General features: G+C 53.5%; 1 protein-coding gene across 1 annotated transcript; it reads left to right on the top strand.

The window, feature by feature from the left end:
- The first annotated feature begins 1,316 nt into the window (after positions 1-1,316).
- Positions 1,317-17,347, top strand: Slc38a3 (solute carrier family 38 member 3). Its single transcript, XM_027933939.2, has 16 exons — positions 1,317-1,386; positions 9,420-9,572; positions 9,681-9,762; positions 9,922-10,037; positions 10,596-10,669; positions 10,757-10,849; positions 10,946-11,027; positions 12,091-12,173; positions 12,316-12,374; positions 12,776-12,940; positions 13,017-13,096; positions 13,368-13,468; positions 13,699-13,823; positions 13,909-14,053; positions 15,887-15,990; positions 16,081-17,347. Exons 2-16 carry the CDS (start codon positions 9,472-9,474, stop codon positions 16,183-16,185), a joined length of 1,515 nt encoding a protein of 504 aa, XP_027789740.1. The 5' UTR covers positions 1,317-1,386; positions 9,420-9,471; the 3' UTR covers positions 16,186-17,347.
- Positions 17,348-17,713: the final 366 nt, after the last annotated feature.

The raw sequence follows: 17,713 nt of genomic DNA, 5'->3' as shown, positions 1-17,713 counted from the left end.
GCATACAGCTTTCCTTTCACCCATACTCCTCAGGTTCAGGGGACAAAGCCTTTTCCTTGTGATACAGAGGGAAACTGAGGTATGCTAAGGCTTGGCTATGAGTCAGCAGGAAGAGAATCCAGAAGTCCTGGATTCTGGGAGTCCTGACTCCCAGGCCATGGCAGGGGAGGGGTGAGGCTTGTCCTCTGAAGGCATTCCCCCCACAACAGGAAGTGGGGCAGACATGACACAGAGAAGTCCAGCGTGGATAGGAACAGCAGAGGCCATGGGATTAATCGGATCAGAGCCAGTGGCTGAGAAGCAAGGGGCACAGCTGTTCTGGAAAACCCCCCTCCAGTTTATCCTGAAAGGTCAATGCCTCCCCCCAGCTCCCTGTTGGCTGGACCTGGAGCTTTACACCTACTAGCCACCTCTAAGCACCAAGGCCCTAGTTAAGAAGCAGGCAGGGGTGGGACAGAAGCCTTCAATCAAGAAGGAGGCCACCCTAAAACCTCTGTCCCCAGAGCAGGGCCAGCCTGGAGGGCATGATCTAGAAGGCCCCAGGCAAGACACACAGAGAGGTCACCTTACTCCCTTCCTGTCCTCACTTCCCCTACTCCTGTCTTTCCAGCCTCAATAATACTTTCTTCTAAATATCTGGGGTGAATTGATAATAGGAAGTCCTTCCCATTCCCACCCCATCATTCCATCACTGATTAGGAAGGGTGAGATAGGCAGAAAAGGCATTTTTGTGGCAGTCCCAGCTACTGGAGAGGCTTAAGCAAAAATATGGTGAATTTGAGGCCAGCCTGGGCAACTTTTTGAGATCTTGTCTCAAAACAAAAAATAAAAAAGTTCTCAGTGGTAGAGGGACTGGGCCCAATCCTCAGTACCACCACCACACACACACACACACACACACACAAAAGGTATTTTTCTTGCCTAAGTAATGTCTAAAAGTACTCCATGCAGACAGAGCACCCTTCACTGAAGTTAAGCTTTGCCCTGTTCCCATTCCTCTTGACTAAAGATTCCCTCTGGCTTCAAAGACCTGAGGGCAGAGCATTTCAGGGGTTTAGATCACCAAGAGACCTCTGAGAGAATCTGTTTTGGCCTGAAGCATTTCGCCAATTCTTAAAAACCAAGTAAGCACTCCAAAACCTAGGGACTCCCTTCGCCCCAGCTGCCCCTCTGCTCCAGGCCCGTCCCGCCCCCGTCCCTCTTCGGACAGCCCCTCCTCCTTTGGGCCGCCGGGGATTGGCGGGCCGGGGGCGGACCTGGGGCGGGGCCGAGCGCCCTTCATCCCCAGCCTCTGCTGGCTCTGTTGCAGCCCCGCGCTCAGTCGGAGAGCAGAGCAGACCGAGCCAGCCTGAGCCAAGCGCCGCGCGTGCCCACCCACGAGGCCAGGTACCACTGGGGACGTCGGGATACAGGCTGAGGGCCCCCGGGCGAGCCCTGTCTTACTCGCCTAGCTGGCGTCTGTTGCAAGCTCTGGATAGCACCTTTCGACCTCTGCGACCTAGGCAAGCGCCCTAGCCTCCGGCAAGTCAGAACCCCGCGCGCTCCAGGCACTGGTCTGCGGACCTGCCAGTCGGGACTCACTTCCAGGCTTGAGCCAGGGTTCCGGAAGGGGCGCCTTGTCCACTGGGGTTTTTCGGGAGGGCCAGGCTGGACAGCAGGAGGTCAGCGGCCCCCAGAACTGGGATCATAGGACGCCTTGTTGGGCACTCAGGCAGCACCCGACCAGGTTCCCAGAGGCATGGCCTGCGGGGCGGGCTAGAGAAGTCCCGGAGGACGACTCAAGAGGGCCCCGGAGCAGTCCCTGGAGCGCTGCCCCGACGGGAGCCTAACAGGCAGAGCCACTGGCTGGCACGCCCGGAATCCGAGTATATTTATCCTGGCCTCTTTGGGCAGGGGTTTGAGGGCAGATCGGGCCTGACCGCCTGAAGGGCCGCGGGGTACATGCTGGCCCCAGAGCCAGTGCCATTTGCAGCGGGGCCAGCGGGCACTGCGGGCGCAGGGCTCGCGTGGCTCTTTGGCCTAAGGGCGGGACGCCTAGTGCGCTCCTCCCCACCTGGCGACGATGCCGGGCGGGCGGGATATAAGAGTCTAGCCCTGCGCACACGCGGAGGAAAGGGTCCAAGACGCCGTTTGCATGAGCCCGCCCTGGCTGAATTGTCCCCTTCCATTGGCCACAACGAATGCGTGCTTTTGTTTACACCCGAGGAAGGAGGTCAAGGATGGGACCTGTGGGGTTCTTCCCTCCCTCCACCCCGACCTGAACCCTGAGCCCAGGTGTAGACTCTCCAATGGAGCTGAGGAGGGCTAATTCAATGGCCCTGGAGTCCTGAGCAGCACGGGGAGAACACCCCTTCCCATGCCCATCCTTCCTTCAGCCTGTTAGCTCTGTCCTTCCTTCCATGATTGCCTCCCCTGATACTTTGCTGCCCCTGGAAGAGGCACTTGGTCTGGAATAGGGGCTTAGTGTCTTGTAGAAGGGAGGCCAGACCCTCCCAGTTCTCATTCTGGGTGACATGAAGCTAGAGATCCAAGGACAGTTCCTTTTTGAAAGGGGGAGGTTCATACAGCCATGGAAGCCATCCCTCTGGGAGCTCCTACCGAGGGAGGGATCTGGAGTGGATAGGACCAGGCCTGTCCCATCTCTGAGAGAACTGGAATAACTGAAATCAAGAATGGCATCTGACTTCTTAGGAGTGGCTGTAGGGGATTGTCTCTGGGGGAGGATGGAAGTGTGTTTCAGAACTTCATTGTGCCTGGGCCCATAGAGCCTATGTCCTCATGGGCCTCTCAAGCCATTCTGTTGAGTGCTGGTTCTTGTGGCCCATGTTACAAGCCCACCCCACCCCCAGGTCCAGGGCTCCAAGTGGTCGGATCACAAGAGTTGGTTGCTTTCTGTCCTTATGCCACTGCTCTAGTAAGGCAAATGGGGAAACTAAGGCACAATGAGATTAGGCTGGTGATTCATAATCTCTGGGCCAGGATGGGGAAAGATTTCAAGTTGAATTGAACACATCTTGGAAGTATTGGCTGAGTGTGAGGTCAGACATTCAGTTTCAGAGGAAAATGAAACATTTGTAAGGGAAGGGGTTGACTGGCTACCAGGGAGATGCAGTTTTGACGTTTATGTGTGCGAAAAGCTGGGATGGGATTTGCAGTCCATGCTGTGTTGGGATGGCGGCCCTGTGGAAGTATGTTCTTGGTACAGATATGATCAGGGTCAAGCCCCACTTAGAGCAGGTAAGATGGACTGAGGGCTTGCCTAGGGGCTTGAACTCATTCCATTCATCCAACACTTATTAAGCACTTACTGTGTGACTCATGAGCACTCAGTCTTGTGGGTGGAAGAGTACTGAAGAGGTGGACCTTTGACTTTGGATGGGAGGGCAGGGTGGGGCTCTTAAGGACCAGGCGGGGCTTCTGGAGGCCAAAGGAAAGGACCAGCTGCTGGGCAGGAGGGCCTTTCCTGCCAGTAGCCTAGGGTGGCTTGGTTTTGAATTTCCGCTCTGCAGGCCACGTCCTGTACACAGCCTCTCAGCCAGCACGTCTGCACACGTGTGTGGTCATTGGGAATAGGAGTCACTATAACTGACCATCATTTTTGCATGTCTTTTCCATTGTTCCAATAGTAAAGCTTCAGGTGCTGGACCAGAGGTGCTTCAGGTGCTGATCCTGGCCTTGTGACCCTAGTGGGTTTAGCTGCACCCTCTAGATGACAATTGTCCCTAGCCAGTGGGGTCATAACCTGCCCTGGCAAAGATGTAAAGATGCAGTGGTTGCCTTTGTATGGGGTTCTATCTGGTCATTCCTGCAGTGCCCACTGAGCATCCTGCCCCCTCATGTGGGCATTCTGCTCTCTCTCTCTCTCTCTCTCTCTCTCTCGGTCTTTTTTTTTTTTTTGGTATTTTTTATTTTGAGACCAATTCTCATTAAGTTGCTGAAGGTCTCTCTAAGTTACTGAGGCTGGCCTCAAATTTGCAATTCTCCTGTCTCAGCATCCCGAGTCACTGGGATTACAGATGTATTACCACATCCAGCCCCTCTCCCCTTCTTGTTCCTTCTGGGATTTTCTGTCTTTCCTTGGCTGTCTCGTTCCACCATCTCTTTCAGTCTGTCTGTGTCTTTTTCCATCTGGCTATCTTTGACTGGTTGGTAATTTCTGTTTCCTACCTCTCTGGTTGTCTCTGTTTCTGTCTCCCTGTCTGAATGTCTGTCTACCTATTACATGTGATTTTTGTCTCTCTGTGTTTTTCTCTGTGTCTCTTTATCCATACCCATTTTTCTTCTAGTTCCCTGGGCTAGGCCTCTTGTCTGTCTGTCTGTCTGTCTGTCTGCCTAGATCAGTATGCATGGGTGCATATATTGAATGTGTGTGTGCTTTCTCTCCCTGATCTCTCCCAGTCTCTCTCTTCCCTCCCTCTGCCTCTCTCTGCTTCTTCCTGAAGTTGGATGTCACCCCTCCTCCAGGCTGACCTTGCCTTTAGCCCCCCATCATGGTCTCCAATGAGTCCTGAACTGCCCGTGGCCTGTGTTCCAGCTTTCTTTGGGGCCAGAAGTCCGGCTGTCCAAATATTTGGCCGCCTCCAGGGGATTCCGGGTCAGCAGGGAGGAAGATGAGTTGGCTGGCGCAGGGTCTCCCCTGCCCCTGGGGGGGCCACAGTCACGTGATGTCCTGTCCTTTGCCTCTGCTGGGCCTTTGGCTGCACGTCCCTCTCAGCAGGCTGGCAATGGAGGGGGAGAGGGAGGTGCTGCTGGCTCTAGACCAGTCTTTTTTTTTTTTGAGACAGGGTCTTGCTCTGTTGCCCAGGCTGTGCTTAAACCCCTGTGCTCAAGCAGTCCTCCTGCCTCAGCCTCTCAAGAAGCTGGGACTACAAGTTTGTGCCACAACACCTGGCTTCTAGCCCAGTCTTGAGCCAAGAGGTTCTGGTTACAACCTCCAATTCAGGAAGCCTGAGCAAGAAGGGTCCAGGGCTGGGTAGGAGGCAAAGCCTATGCGGCTTTTAAGCATCTGTTGGATGTCTAGGAAATGTTCCCCACCAAAGGAAAGTCTACCTTCCGGTCCTGTTTGGGACTCTCAGATCCTCCTAGACACTTCCGGATGCCCAGATCACAGACACAGAGAGCCCTAATCCCAGAACCAGGGAGCTGGGAAATGAGGGTTTGGTGTGGTGACTCTATTAATGTTCTGGGCCATTAACCTTTCTCTGAATGTGCCCCCTCCTGTATATTACCCCCTCAGAACCAGCCCAGGGTTGGCTACTTTTTGTTATGTGTTGTTGACAATGAGGAGTGGCAGATGGGGGACTGGGATAAAATCTGGGGTTATGGCCTGGGGGAGGAAAAAGGGGGTGTTTTTGTACTCTCCCCTATTCTAACAGCATCCTACTTGCCCTAGCCCTAGACCTCTGACCTCAGCTCCCAGCAGCCCCTGGCTGTGCCTGGAGGATACACAATTCAAATATGTTGATTGCATCTAGTTTACCCACTGACTTATACTCTGCCCTAGAAAGGATTTTCTTTCCCTTGAAGCCTGGAGAAGCTGGTGGGCAGAGGGGTAGCTGGGGAGTGTGAGTGCCCTGTCTCAGCCAAGGAGGGGAATGGTAAGGATGGGCTGAGTTGGGACTGTGGACAGCCCTCACCCCGAACCTCACCCAGGGATAACCACAGCAGACCTCAAGCCACACTAGCTGCTTCTCCCCAGGTCCTCCTTGGACTGAGGTCAGGACTCTCTAGGTATTGGAAGCCTGGCCTATAGCAATATTATCAGTGGGGTCTATGCCTCCATCAGTGCATGTGGCCACAGGACCAAAGGAAGGGCAAGCAGATGTCTCCCTGTAGCCATCCCACCACTGCAGATGGACTTGTGTCCCTGAGCATTGGAAAGGAAAGCAGGATTCAGAGCATGGGGACTCCAAGGACCTTGATCCCAGGGCAAAGAGGTGTGCTTCCTGTAGTGGCTGACGAAAGCAGTCACCCCACAGTGGCCTGGATTCCTGGGCCTGAAAGTCTTTAATTAGCCAAACTCAACACCTGCAGAGGTGTGCCTGATGAATTCTCACTCTGTGATGCCCGCGTGGGCAGGTGTTACCTGCTACACCATCCTGTGGCTCCTGGGCCCCCTGGTCTTCCCTCCCAGTAGAGCAAATAGCTCCCAGAGCAGGAGCCCAGGCCATCAATTCTGTGCCCGTGACAGATGCCATTTTGATGACTTTCCCACAGTCATAATGATCTCCCTGCTGTAATGCTTGACTTTTATCTGGGTACCTATGGTCTGTTCTGGGGGCAAAGGCTTTAGGGAGGCTCCTCATTCTATCCTCAACTTTGGCCAAGCCTCATAGGAAACCTGGATGCCAGAGGTCATGGAAACCCTGTCTCAGGAATACTCTTTCTATGGCGACACAGTGAGGCTGGCCAGGCCACACCTTTGCCTCAGGTTTAGTCCAGGCTCTCACCCCAGTGGGTCAGGCTTCACTGCAGCTGTCCTTCAGGGGCTCCCCTCTGAGTTTTTCCTAACTCCCCAATGCAAAGGACTGTGGGAGGCACCAAGCCTGAGGGGTGAGAGCTTTCAAAGATGGGCTAGCAGCCTCAGGGAATGGCTAAGGTCCTGAGTGCCAGGCCAGAGCTGATCCCACTCTGGCCCCCTAGTCCTCAGGCCTGGCCTTGACCTATGTACAGACTTTGCCATGGCCTTTCAGGCTTGTCTGTAGCCACAACGACTTCATTCCACCCTCACTGCCTGCCCCACACCACAGAAGCTTTTCCCTTGCTCAGCCCTCTGTCTGAGGCCCTCTTTCCTATTCCACACCTCAGGGCCTCCTATTGGAATTTTAGGACTGGCTTCATCACCCTCCTTGATGACTCCTTTTACCCCACTCCCTTTTTCTTGTCTTTTTTGCTGTGCTGAGAATAGAACCCAGAACCTCACACATGCTAGGCTAGTACTGTATCATTGAACTATGTCCCCAGGCCCTCTTTCCCCTTCTCTGAGTCCGAGTACGATGTGATTCATATTTGTAGCAGGAACTTTAGGGTAGTGTGGAGGGGTGGAATTTGTTTTATTGTTTTTTGCTCTTTTTCCCCTGCTTCCAGACTGGAGGTCACTTGAAGAGGGATATTTCATGTCCTTTCTGGAATCTCAGGCCAGCCTGAGACCCAGCAATGACTGGTTATGAGTGAATAATGACCACCAGACCCCAAAGGTTGAAGCCTCCATCCAGCAGGGGGATAGTGAACCCAGAGCCAGAACCTCATACACCTCCCAAGGCTCATGCCATGGATTGGGGTTTCCCTGGAGGCAGTGTCTGGCTGCTAGGTGTCCTGATGGGACACCTTAGCCAGTGTATAGTGCACCCCCTACACACACCAGCCCAGGCAAGCCTTCAGACCTTGGTTATTAAGACAGAGAAGGGTGCTTTGTGCCTGCTGCCGACTCAGCACACTCCAAGGGCCTGTCCTAGCTTGCCCAGGGCTGGGGGCCAGGCAAGGGCAACCCTGGCTTAGTGCCAGGGGGAGCTCTGGAGGGACTCTGGAGACCCGTCACTGGCACCTGTGCATCCAGGTGGAATCCTTAGAGGGACTCTGATGGCAAGAGTTAGGCAGGGGCATGAGAACAGGCTGGCCTAGGGAACCCTGGTCTAGGGAAAGAGGGCTCAAGATGAGATATCAAGCCAGGTATAGTGGTACACAGCTGTAATGCTAGCTATTCAAGTGGCTGAGGCAGGACTGTAAGTTCATGGCCAGCCTGGGTATCTTAGTGGGACATGTCTTGAAATTTAAAAAATGGCTAGGGGGGGGGGTATCTCAGTGGTAAAGCACCTCTGGGTTCAATCTTCAAAAGATTGAACTGTACCAAAAAAAAGAGAGAAATTTTAACATTATGTCCTAGCTAAGTTGGCTGGGAGGGGAGGGATGCTCAGAGCTGGCAGCTGAGGAGGCAGAGGCATGTAGGATGCCAGGTACGGGATCTCCAGGGCTGAGATGACAGAGATCTGAACTCTGGTCGGGGGCAATGGAGAGGGGGTCCTCTAGTGGTAATGTGAGGCAGCTATCCCCATCTCCTCATTGTCCCCAGCACATAGTGTTGGTTTGAGTTCCCTGGTGCTCTAGACTCAAGAGCAGACCCAAGGGTCTGCAGTGGGAAATGGGGATTCAGGGCAGAACTTGGGGCTCCCAAGCAGAGGGGCACCATGGCCCCAGGACTAGTCTCTGGCCAACCTGCCAGGCAGAACCACCTTTCCTGATCTGCACTCTGGCTCAGTTCTCCTACTAGCCAGTCTGTGATGTCCTGACAGACCCTGGATTCAGATACGTTCTGGGCATGGGATAGGCAACTCCAGGCCCCACTGGTGGGAGAGGGGCCAGTAAGTTGTCTGGGCAGTGTGCAGGGGGAGCGGAGGGAAGCTAGATCCTAGAATCCAGCTAGGCCAGGCCCTGAGAACAGAGAAAAGGACACTGACCTGGTGATCTAGGCTCCTCTTCAGGTGGCCGAGCCCCTGAGCTCTGTCCAGGAACTCAGGGAATGAGGGTTCTGCTTGGAGGTGTGATCCTGGATAATGGGCACATGAGCACTGGGGCCTCCCTGGAGGAGAGGAGAGGCTACAAGGAGAACATGGTCCTGGGGCCAGGACTGTGTGGAAGATGAAGACCATGAGGCCCAGAGAACTGAGCCATGGAACACCCATTTCCTGGAAGGTCCCCTGAGGGCCTTTCGCCATAGCCAGGCAGGAAGGGCCCAGGTGTCCAGTCACCCAGCACTGCCTCAGGCCTCCTGGCTCTGGGAGGGCGGGCAGCCTCTGCGCCTGCTGTTCCCAGCGCCAGCTCTCAGCCCACAGAGGGCCCTTTGTTTTGGCTGCCAGCAGTGCCCGCCTGGCGGCTGGGAACAGGGCCCACAGCCCTCACCCTCTCCCGAGGCCTCTAGCTGTTGGGCAGTGCCATTCTATATTGGTCAGAATGCCCCTGGCACACAGGGCCAGTGCATAAAACTGTCTCCCAGGACTAGTGTGGAAGGAGGAAGTCCATCCAGGGTGCAAACCCAGAGTAGAGTCTAGGAGCCTAGGACTCAGCATCCAGGGGCCCTGGTGCCATTGGGCTCAGAATTGGGTCATCCAGATGACCCTCACTTCACAGATGGGGAAACTGAGGCCCAAAAGGCTTGACTAGGCTGGAATATGTAGGGGAGTTGTGCTGGCAGAGGTGTCCTATTAGGATATACTCAGGTGTCCAAGCTGTGCCCTCTACAAAGGCAGATCACAGAGAGACAGCAGGCAAGTTGCGTGTGTGCGTGTGTGTGTGTGTGTGTGTGTGTGTGTGTGTGTGTGTCCTGAGTGACCTTTTGGGTGGGTGCTATGGTTTCTGGCCTCATTTGAGGAACTGGGCAGTGGGCCACAGAGTGGGGATAACCAGAGGGACTGGCTGCTCCACAGACAGCCTGATTGTTGGTGTGAGAACTATACTCCCAGTGGTGGTCCCTGAGCCATGGAGGTGCCTCTGCAGACAGAGATGGTGGAGCTGGTGCCCAATGGCAAACACTTGGAGGGGCTGCTCCCAGTCAGCACACCCACAGCAGGCAACCAGAGGTATGTAGACAACCAGAGGTATGTCCCAGTGGTGGCCGGGACAGTGCAGGGCAGGGGTACAGGGTACAACACTGGAACTGAGCTGCCTTCCCTGGCCTGTGTCTGCAGAGCTGAGGACTCTAGACAGAGCTGTGTGGAAAGTAAGGGCTTCCTACAGAAAAGCCCCAGCAAGGAGCCACACTTCACCGATGTAAGCCGGCTAGCCTAAGGGGCTTGGGGGCACTGTGGGGAGCTTGGTTGCAGTAATACATGCTCATTGATGATGATGGGAGGCTCAGTGACAGCAAGAGGGAATGACATAATGCCCTAATCTTGCTGCCATTTCACCACCCCATTCTGGTGCCTGCAGTTTGAGGGGAAGACGTCGTTTGGGATGTCAGTGTTCAACCTCAGCAATGCCATCATGGGCAGTGGCATCCTGGGACTCGCCTATGCCATGGCCAATACAGGCATCATCCTTTTCCTGTGAGTGCCTTCAGCAAAACTTGTATAGACGGGGAGCCCTGAATAAGCCACCACCATGACCTCCCAGGACCCACTAGTTCCCTGTTCAGTGGGTGGGGACCTTTTACTCTAAACCCAAACCACGTCTGCGAAAACATCCACAGCCAGACAAATATACTTCACAGCCCAGAAAACCCACTGAGGCCATGACACAGAGCCGGCTTTACAGGCCCAAGTCTGTTCTTCTACCATGTTTACATGTGATGGTCAAACCCTGTGGCCAGGACCTGTGTGGCACACATGTCCTTGGTCTGGGGGATCTGCCCTGAAGCCTGAATGAAAAACATGTTTATCCCAAGAACTCCTTAGTCATAGGTTGCTCTTGACCCACAGGGACCCTTCTGGGTTATGTCCCATGTTCAGTCAAACAAAATGGTATTCACACCTCCAGGCATGCAGAGCCTGCATCTACATCCAGTCAGGGGTCCAGATGATAGACCTCCCCAGGCTTCCTAGAGACCCTTACCCCCTAGCAGCCAGGGGAGTCCCTAGTGGCTTCTTTTTCTCCGTTTTCCCCAGGTTCCTATTGACGGCCGTGGCCCTCCTCTCTAGCTATTCCATCCACCTGCTTCTCAAATCCTCAGGAATTGTGGGTGAGCCTCCCACCAGCCTGCAGAAGGGTGGAGTTGGAGCAGACTGGTATGAGCTACCCTGGCTGTCCTGATCCCCTGTTCCTACAGGCATCCGCGCCTATGAGCAGCTGGGCTACCGTGCCTTTGGAACTCCTGGAAAGCTGGCAGCAGCCCTAGCCATCACACTGCAGAACATTGGAGGTAAAGCCAGTGGGCAGGTGGCAGGCAATTAGTGATGTACAGGGCTGAGGGCTGGCTGTTTGGGCTGACCCCAGCACCTTCTTCCCCTCTCCCTAGCCATGTCCAGCTATCTGTACATCATCAAATCTGAGCTGCCTCTTGTCATACAGACATTCCTGAACCTGGAGGAGAAGACCTCGTGAGCCCTGGGGGTGGGGGTGAGGGTGGGAGGTCTTAGTCCCCCTCCCTGTGTCCACTGGCCCTGGGGGGCCCAGGCTGGGTTTTTGGGGAAGATGAGAGTGTGGACATGGGCCTGAGGGAAAAAAAAAGAAAGCTGCCAGCAGAGCCAGCACTTAGCTCCCACTTGTTTATGGACCACCTAAGTGAACCCTCCCCAGGTGGGGACACCTGGGGCTGGGACCAAGGTGAGACTGGGGAAGCTGGGCTTGCCTGGGCTTGGACCCCTCCTGTGAGCATGAGAGCCTCAGGCTTATCTCTAAGCACCTACTATTCCTGACCATGGGGTCAGCCCCGCCTCTCCTCCCACCAAGAGATTAAGCCTGGGTTGTCCTGGTTGCCCATTACTTTAGCCAGCACTGACTAGGTATCAGCTTTGTCTAGTGGATAGGAATCAGAGAGAAGGTGACCAGCTCTGCTCTTGCAGCCCAGCCCAAGCAAGTAAAGGGGCTATGAGCGTGAGTGAAGCTCTGGGAGGCAGGAAGAGTCAGGATACTGCCTCCAAGACCCCACCACCTTTCCCAAGGAGTTGGCCTTTGGGTTTGTCCTAGAAAGATGGTCCTGGCCCTTATCCCCTTACCTCCCTGAACCTCATGTCAATTTCTAGGAGGTTGAAGGGGTGGGGTGATGCAAGATGCAGATGCCAGGAGGAACCACAGGGTCATAAGCAAGTCCCTGAGGCCCCCATGGAAAACATCACCTCCCAGAGGAAGGTCCCTCATCTCACTCATCTCCCTCAGGAGGGCTCAGCCCAGACCTGTGTGTGCTATGAAAACACCAGCAGGAACTGCAATAGTAAGCACAAACCATGTGCTAGGCTAGCACATTTGTCCTCACATCACGTAGAAGGAGAGTGTGAGAGTGTGCCCATTTTGTAATTCAGAACAAGGAGACTCAGCTATAATCAAAGATTTTCAGAGGTTATTCAGTAGCTCTGCTGGTGTCCCTAACTGGGGGAGGCAGGTGGCCCCACCCCAGGCCAAGTAGTGGACTTTGACCCTGGCACCCCATTCCCATCCCTACAGGATCTGGTACATGAATGGGAACTACCTGGTGATCCTGGTGTCCGTCACTGTCATTCTGCCCTTGGCACTGATGCGGCAGCTTGGTGGGTGTGGCAGGGTCAGGCCTTGGAGGGGATGTTGGAGGGATGTACAGAAGGGATCCCAATCTCACAGTCCTCTTGGAGGGGATGTTGGAGGGACACATGAGGGAGCTCCACTCTCACAGCCATCTTTCCCCTTTTGCAGGCTATTTGGGCTATTCCAGTGGCTTCTCTCTCAGCTGCATGGTGTTCTTCCTAATTGCTGTGAGTCACCCTCCATGTTGGTCAAGAAAGGGGTAGGTCACCCAGGGGAGTCCTCTGTCAAAGAGAAGGTACAGATGTTTGCGGGATGCCTGGATCAGAAAGTAGCCTTTCCAGGCCGGGCGTGGTGGCACATGCCTGTAATCCCAGTGGCTCGCAAGTTCAAAGCCAGCCTCAGCAATTCAGCAAGGTGCTAAACAACTCAGTGAGACCCTGTGTCTAATAAAATACAAAATAGGTCTGGGGATGTGGCTCAGTGGTCTAATGCCCCTGAGTTCAATCCCTGGTACCAAAAAAAAAAAAAAAAAAAGTAGCTCCTCCAGTTTGTGATCTAGATATGGCTTCATGGTAACCTCACAGGCAGCCCAGCCTGGCTCTGAAACCCTCATCCTTTCCCACCTAAGGTCATCTACAAAAAGTTCCAAGTGCCCTGTCCCCTGCCTCTCAACTTAGCCAACGTCACTGGCAACTTCAGCCACACAGAAATCCTTGAGGAGAAAGTGCAGCTGCAAGGAGAACCTGAGGCTGCTGCCCTCTGTACCCCGAGCTACTTCACACTCAACTCACAGGTTCCAACAGGCCATGGTAGGGATGGTGGGGCCTGGTGGCAAGGAGCTGGCTTGACACAACCCCATATGTCCCCAGACAGCATATACCATACCCATCATGGCCTTCGCCTTCGTCTGCCACCCTGAGGTGCTGCCCATCTACACAGAGCTCAAAGAGTACGTGTCTGTGGATGGAAGAGGGATTGGGGCTGCCTTGAGCTGGTTTGGGGAGAATGGATGGGACCAGGGTGGGAGGGGGCAGGGAGGGTAACACAATCCAAGTTACCTGGCCAGAGATATCCATGGCTGCTATGAAGACATTAAGGGCAAGAAGGAGACTCCCTTCTTCTGTCAAATAGTGAGGATGTGGTACTAAAGTGACTGGCACATGGAGTTCTCCAGATGTGGCCCAACTTGTCACTAAGCTCTCTTCTTCACTGCCTCATAGCCCCTCCAAGAGAAAGATGCAACATATCTCCAACCTGTCCATTGCCGTCATGTACGTCATGTACTTCTTGGCTGCTCTCTTCGGCTACCTCACCTTCTACGGTATGACTGGACCAGTGGGGACTAGGGCAGAGGCCAGGTTGGGTGACAGGGGCTGGTCAGCAGCCATGGTGCCCTGCATACTATAGGTGCTCATTAGGTGCATGATACCTGCCTATGCCCTGCAGCTGTGGAGGTGAGTCTGAGTGCCACTCCCCAAAGTGTCAGGGTCCACCAGGCAGCTCAGAGTCCAACACCCCTGGCCTGCTGACCACCTTCCCTGCTCGCCACAGACGGGGTGGAGTCAGAGTTGCTGCACACCTACAGCAAGGTGGACCCATTTGATGTTCTGATCCTGTGTGTACGCGTGGCCGTGCTGACAGCTGTCACACTCACAGTGCCGATTGTTCTGTTCCCGGTGAGCCAGTGGATAGGTGGCTGCGCCAATGGGGAATGGGGCTGATGAGGCAGACAGGCTGATGGCTCTTCTAACCTGCCCCCAGGTGCGCCGTGCCATCCAGCAGATGCTATTTCAGAATCAGGAGTTCAGCTGGCTGCGGCATGTGCTCATTGCCACTGGTCTGCTCACGTGTATCAACCTGCTGGTTATCTTTGCCCCCAACATCCTGGGCATCTTTGGGATCATCGGTGAGAATTTGGTCCTGCTGTGGAAGTGGGGGTATTGCCTCACTTCTGCAAATCCTGGGTGATTTTTTTCTTTCTTTCTTTTTTTTTTTTTTTTTGATGGTGCATCTGAGCTTCTGTCCTTAAGGCTATTGTAGGCTCTTTTGAAGCCTGAGAACTACTGAGTCAATCCTTCTTGCTAGGGGGGCAGAGGTGGACTTCAGTGTCAAGGGACTCCACAGAGGATCTCACTAGGCTAGGCATGGTAGCACACACCTGTAATCCTATCTCTTTGGGAGACTGAGGCAAGAGGACTATTTGAGCCCATCTGAGACCAGCCTGGCAACATAATGAGACCCTTTCTGAAAAGAAAGAAAAGCAGGCCGAGTGCAGTGGCACACGCCTGTAATCCCAGCTGCTCAGAGGCTGAGACAGGAGGATCTCAAGTTCAAAGTCAGCCTCAGCAAAAGTGAGGTGCTAAGCAACTCAGTGAGAACTTCTCTCTAAATGAAATACAAAATGGGGCTGGGGATGTGGCTCAGTGATCAAGTGCCCCTTAGTTCAATCTCAGGCACAAAAAAAAAAAAAAAAACTGAAAGAAAAGCAAAAGGACCTCATTGGTTCTTGTGCCTATTATAAACAAGGAAACTGAAGTCCACACTGATTAAAGAAGCAGCAGGGCGATACAGCTAGTGAGTAGAGAGCCTTGATTCAGTCCTAGGATTACCAAGCTGTAGGCTTGATGCTCTGTCCACTGTTCCATCACAGGTGGGGTTCTGAGCTAGAAGATCAGACAATTCTGATACGTGTTTGGGGTGACCCAACTCAGAATACTGACTCCCTGTGACTCCTTGACCCAACTCTGTGAGGTCTGATACAGTCTTGGTGCTGAGTATTATGAATATCAAGGACAAGATATTGCTTTTATGGGTTGAAAAATCTAGCTCAAAATGAAGTAAGCAGGAAGAAATCACTGGGCCTACAGATGTAGCTCAGTGGTAGAGTACTCAACTAGCAAGCACAAGGCCCTGGTTCAATCCCCAGTACCACCAAAAAAAATTTATATATATATATATATATATATATATATATATATATATATATATATATAGATAGGTAGATAGATAGATATAGATATAGATATAGATATATAGATATATATATATATAGATATATAGATAGATATGGATATATATATATATATATAGAGAGAGAGAGAGAGAGAGAGAGAGAGAGAGGATGAGAATAGATTTATTTTGGCTCACAGTTTTAGAAGTTCCATTTCATGATTTTTGGTCCCATTGCTTTGGTCCTGTAGCAAGGTACCACATTATTGCAGGAGCTAACCATATACCTCAAGCTCAGGAAATAAAAGGGAAAGAAGAAGAGATCAGGATCCCATAATCCCATCCAAGGGCACACTCCCAATGGCCTAAGATCCCCCCACCTCCTAACATTTCCACCACCTCCCAACAGCCACCCTGGGCCCCAAGGTGTCCTAGCACTTGACCCCTCCAGATCCCTTCAGAGTCTCCCAATACTTGAACCTTTGGAGAACATTCAGGATCCAAACTATAGAAAGTTATACCCAGGAGCCAGTATCCTTAAGGCTTCATTGCTCCAACATAACTTCCTTTTTTCATTGCCAACTTTGTTCATTGACTTCCTTCTGACACCAACAGCACCAGCCTTCCATTCTGATAGGTGGAGATCAAAGGCAGAGGTTGGTGGGCTCCCCGGAATCAGGCAGCACTCTCAAGTAGAGTGAGAATGTTTGATCTCATTGAAGCATCTACCCCTGAACCTTGGCCAGTAAGTGAACAAGAGTCATCAGGGACCATGCTTTGTTCTTTTCAGGTGCCACATCTGCCCCGTGCCTCATTTTCATCTTTCCTGCCATCTTCTACTTCCGAATCATGCCCACTGAGAAGGAGCCTGCAAGATCCACCCCCAAAATTCTGGTGCGAGGGACCTGGAGGCCGGTGGGTTGGTGTGGGACTGAGGAGGCGGCCCTGAACCTTTATACCTGACCTTCAGTTCTGATCCTATAGGCCCTTTGCTTTGCTGTTCTTGGCCTCTTGCTGATGACCATGAGCTTGAGCTTCATCATCATTGACTGGGTCTCAGGAACCAGCCAGCATGGAGGAAACCACTAGGATGACCCCAGACCGTTTCGTTTAATTGTCCTAGTGCCCCTGCCTAGACTCTCCAGCCCCTGCTTCCATCCAGTGGCTAATCAGGGGGAGAAAGATAGGGGAGACAGGCATGGAAAATACTATAGCATCTGGCCCCGCCCATGTCCTCTCCATGGAAGGTTTTTGTTAAAGAACCAGGACCAAGGCCCTGGGGCCCTCCCTGCAGGGCTCCCAAGCTTTAGAGGCTTCCTGAGCTGTGAACAGGGTGGGGTTATTGCTTCAGATCCCACTCAAATCCCTCATCTCCCTGGCAGAGGTGCGTATGCTGGGGCCCAACAACTGCTTCCTGAGGTCACAGCCTAGGGGCACACAGAGCTAGAACCCAGGCCTGCAGTCATTCTTCCACTCTGCTGCAAGGTTAGGGTCTGCACCCAAGGCCTCATCTCCGCCATCCCACTTGCTTTCACTCCCTCTATCCCTTTGGTCCCTTTTGGACACTTGGGCTCAGGCCCTTGAATACTCTTATCCTCTTTTCCCATCCCTTCCATGAGAGTAGACCCCATCCATAGCTGGGGCCACAAGGTTATGCTAAGGATAGGGCTGGCATGGGTCCCCCCAAGGAACCCTAGCCTTGTCCCTTCACCAGTCCTGGGGAGGCTGGGACTCCCCCACCCCAAGCCTGGATCATAGCTCACATTCCACTGCTGGGAGAAGAGGGACCAAGCCTAGAGTGTCCTGCTCCTGGGAGCCAAAGACCCCAAGGGCCAGAATGGGATAGGGCTGGGAAGGACTGGCAGCCCCCTTTTATAAATATACATAAGACCAGCTGTGTTTTATATTCTTGGTTTCTATAGTCCCTGGGTTCCTAGAAAGTGGGATAGGGTCAGGACACGGATAGTGATGGAGAGCCCCCTGTCTCCTCGCCTGGATGAGGGTGGAGACAGGGCAAGACCCCCACACATCCCTTCTCCTGCCTCCCAGTACAACTAATGGCATGCTCAGATCCAGCTCTGGGTCTGGGCCAAGCTCAACACAGACCTGCTTTCTCACGGGGTGAGGTGGGGAGGAATTAATGAGGCCCCAGGAAGTGGGACAGAGAGAGGCCTCCGGAAGGAGGCAACGTGAGGTGCATCCCCAGCAGCTTCACAGAGGGTCTGAGTTGGGGGCAGCTGAGCCCTGAAGAAGCACCAGGAAGGGCCTCTTGCCCTCCCCTGGCTCCGAGGCTTCCAGGTTAACCCTCTGTCAATGCCTTGAGTCTAGGGACAAAAGTCCAGGGATCCTATGCCCCATTGGGCTGATCTTTTTATTAACAGTAAAATCAACTGTGAATAAAGGTGGGTTAGTGAGTTCCTATGTGTGGGGCCCTGAGTGGCAGTGGGGGAGGGGGTGGCAGTCCAAGGCAGGGCAGGGGCTGCAAGGAGGCCCCAGGTGTCCTGGCCCAGTGGCACTGGGAAGCTGCCCATCGCCTTAGGCAAGCCTAAACCAGCTGCAACACAGCAGGATGGAGCTGTCCAGGCCTTGGCATCAAACCCTCATTAGGAGAGACCCT

Source organism: Marmota flaviventris, chromosome 8, assembly GCF_047511675.1.
Source record: "Marmota flaviventris isolate mMarFla1 chromosome 8, mMarFla1.hap1, whole genome shotgun sequence".
In the NCBI taxonomy this organism is placed as follows: domain Eukaryota; kingdom Metazoa; phylum Chordata; class Mammalia; order Rodentia; family Sciuridae; genus Marmota; species Marmota flaviventris.
Note: the sequence above shows the minus strand (reverse complement) of the source record. Positions and strands in the feature narration are given on the sequence as shown.

What these genes read in the sequence shown, in the direction of transcription:
- Slc38a3 (XM_027933939.2), top strand. Translation starts at nt 9,472, where the DNA reads ATGGAGGTGCCTCTGCAGACAGAGATGGTGGAGCTGGTGCCCAATGGC. An exon ending in CCCACAGCAGGCAACCAGAG is followed by an intron (nt 9,573 to 9,680) that starts GTATGTAGACAA and finishes CTGTGTCTGCAG; the next exon opens with AGCTGAGGACTCTAGACAGA. An exon ending in ACTTCACACTCAACTCACAG is followed by an intron (nt 12,941 to 13,016) that starts GTTCCAACAGGC and finishes ATATGTCCCCAG; the next exon opens with ACAGCATATACCATACCCAT.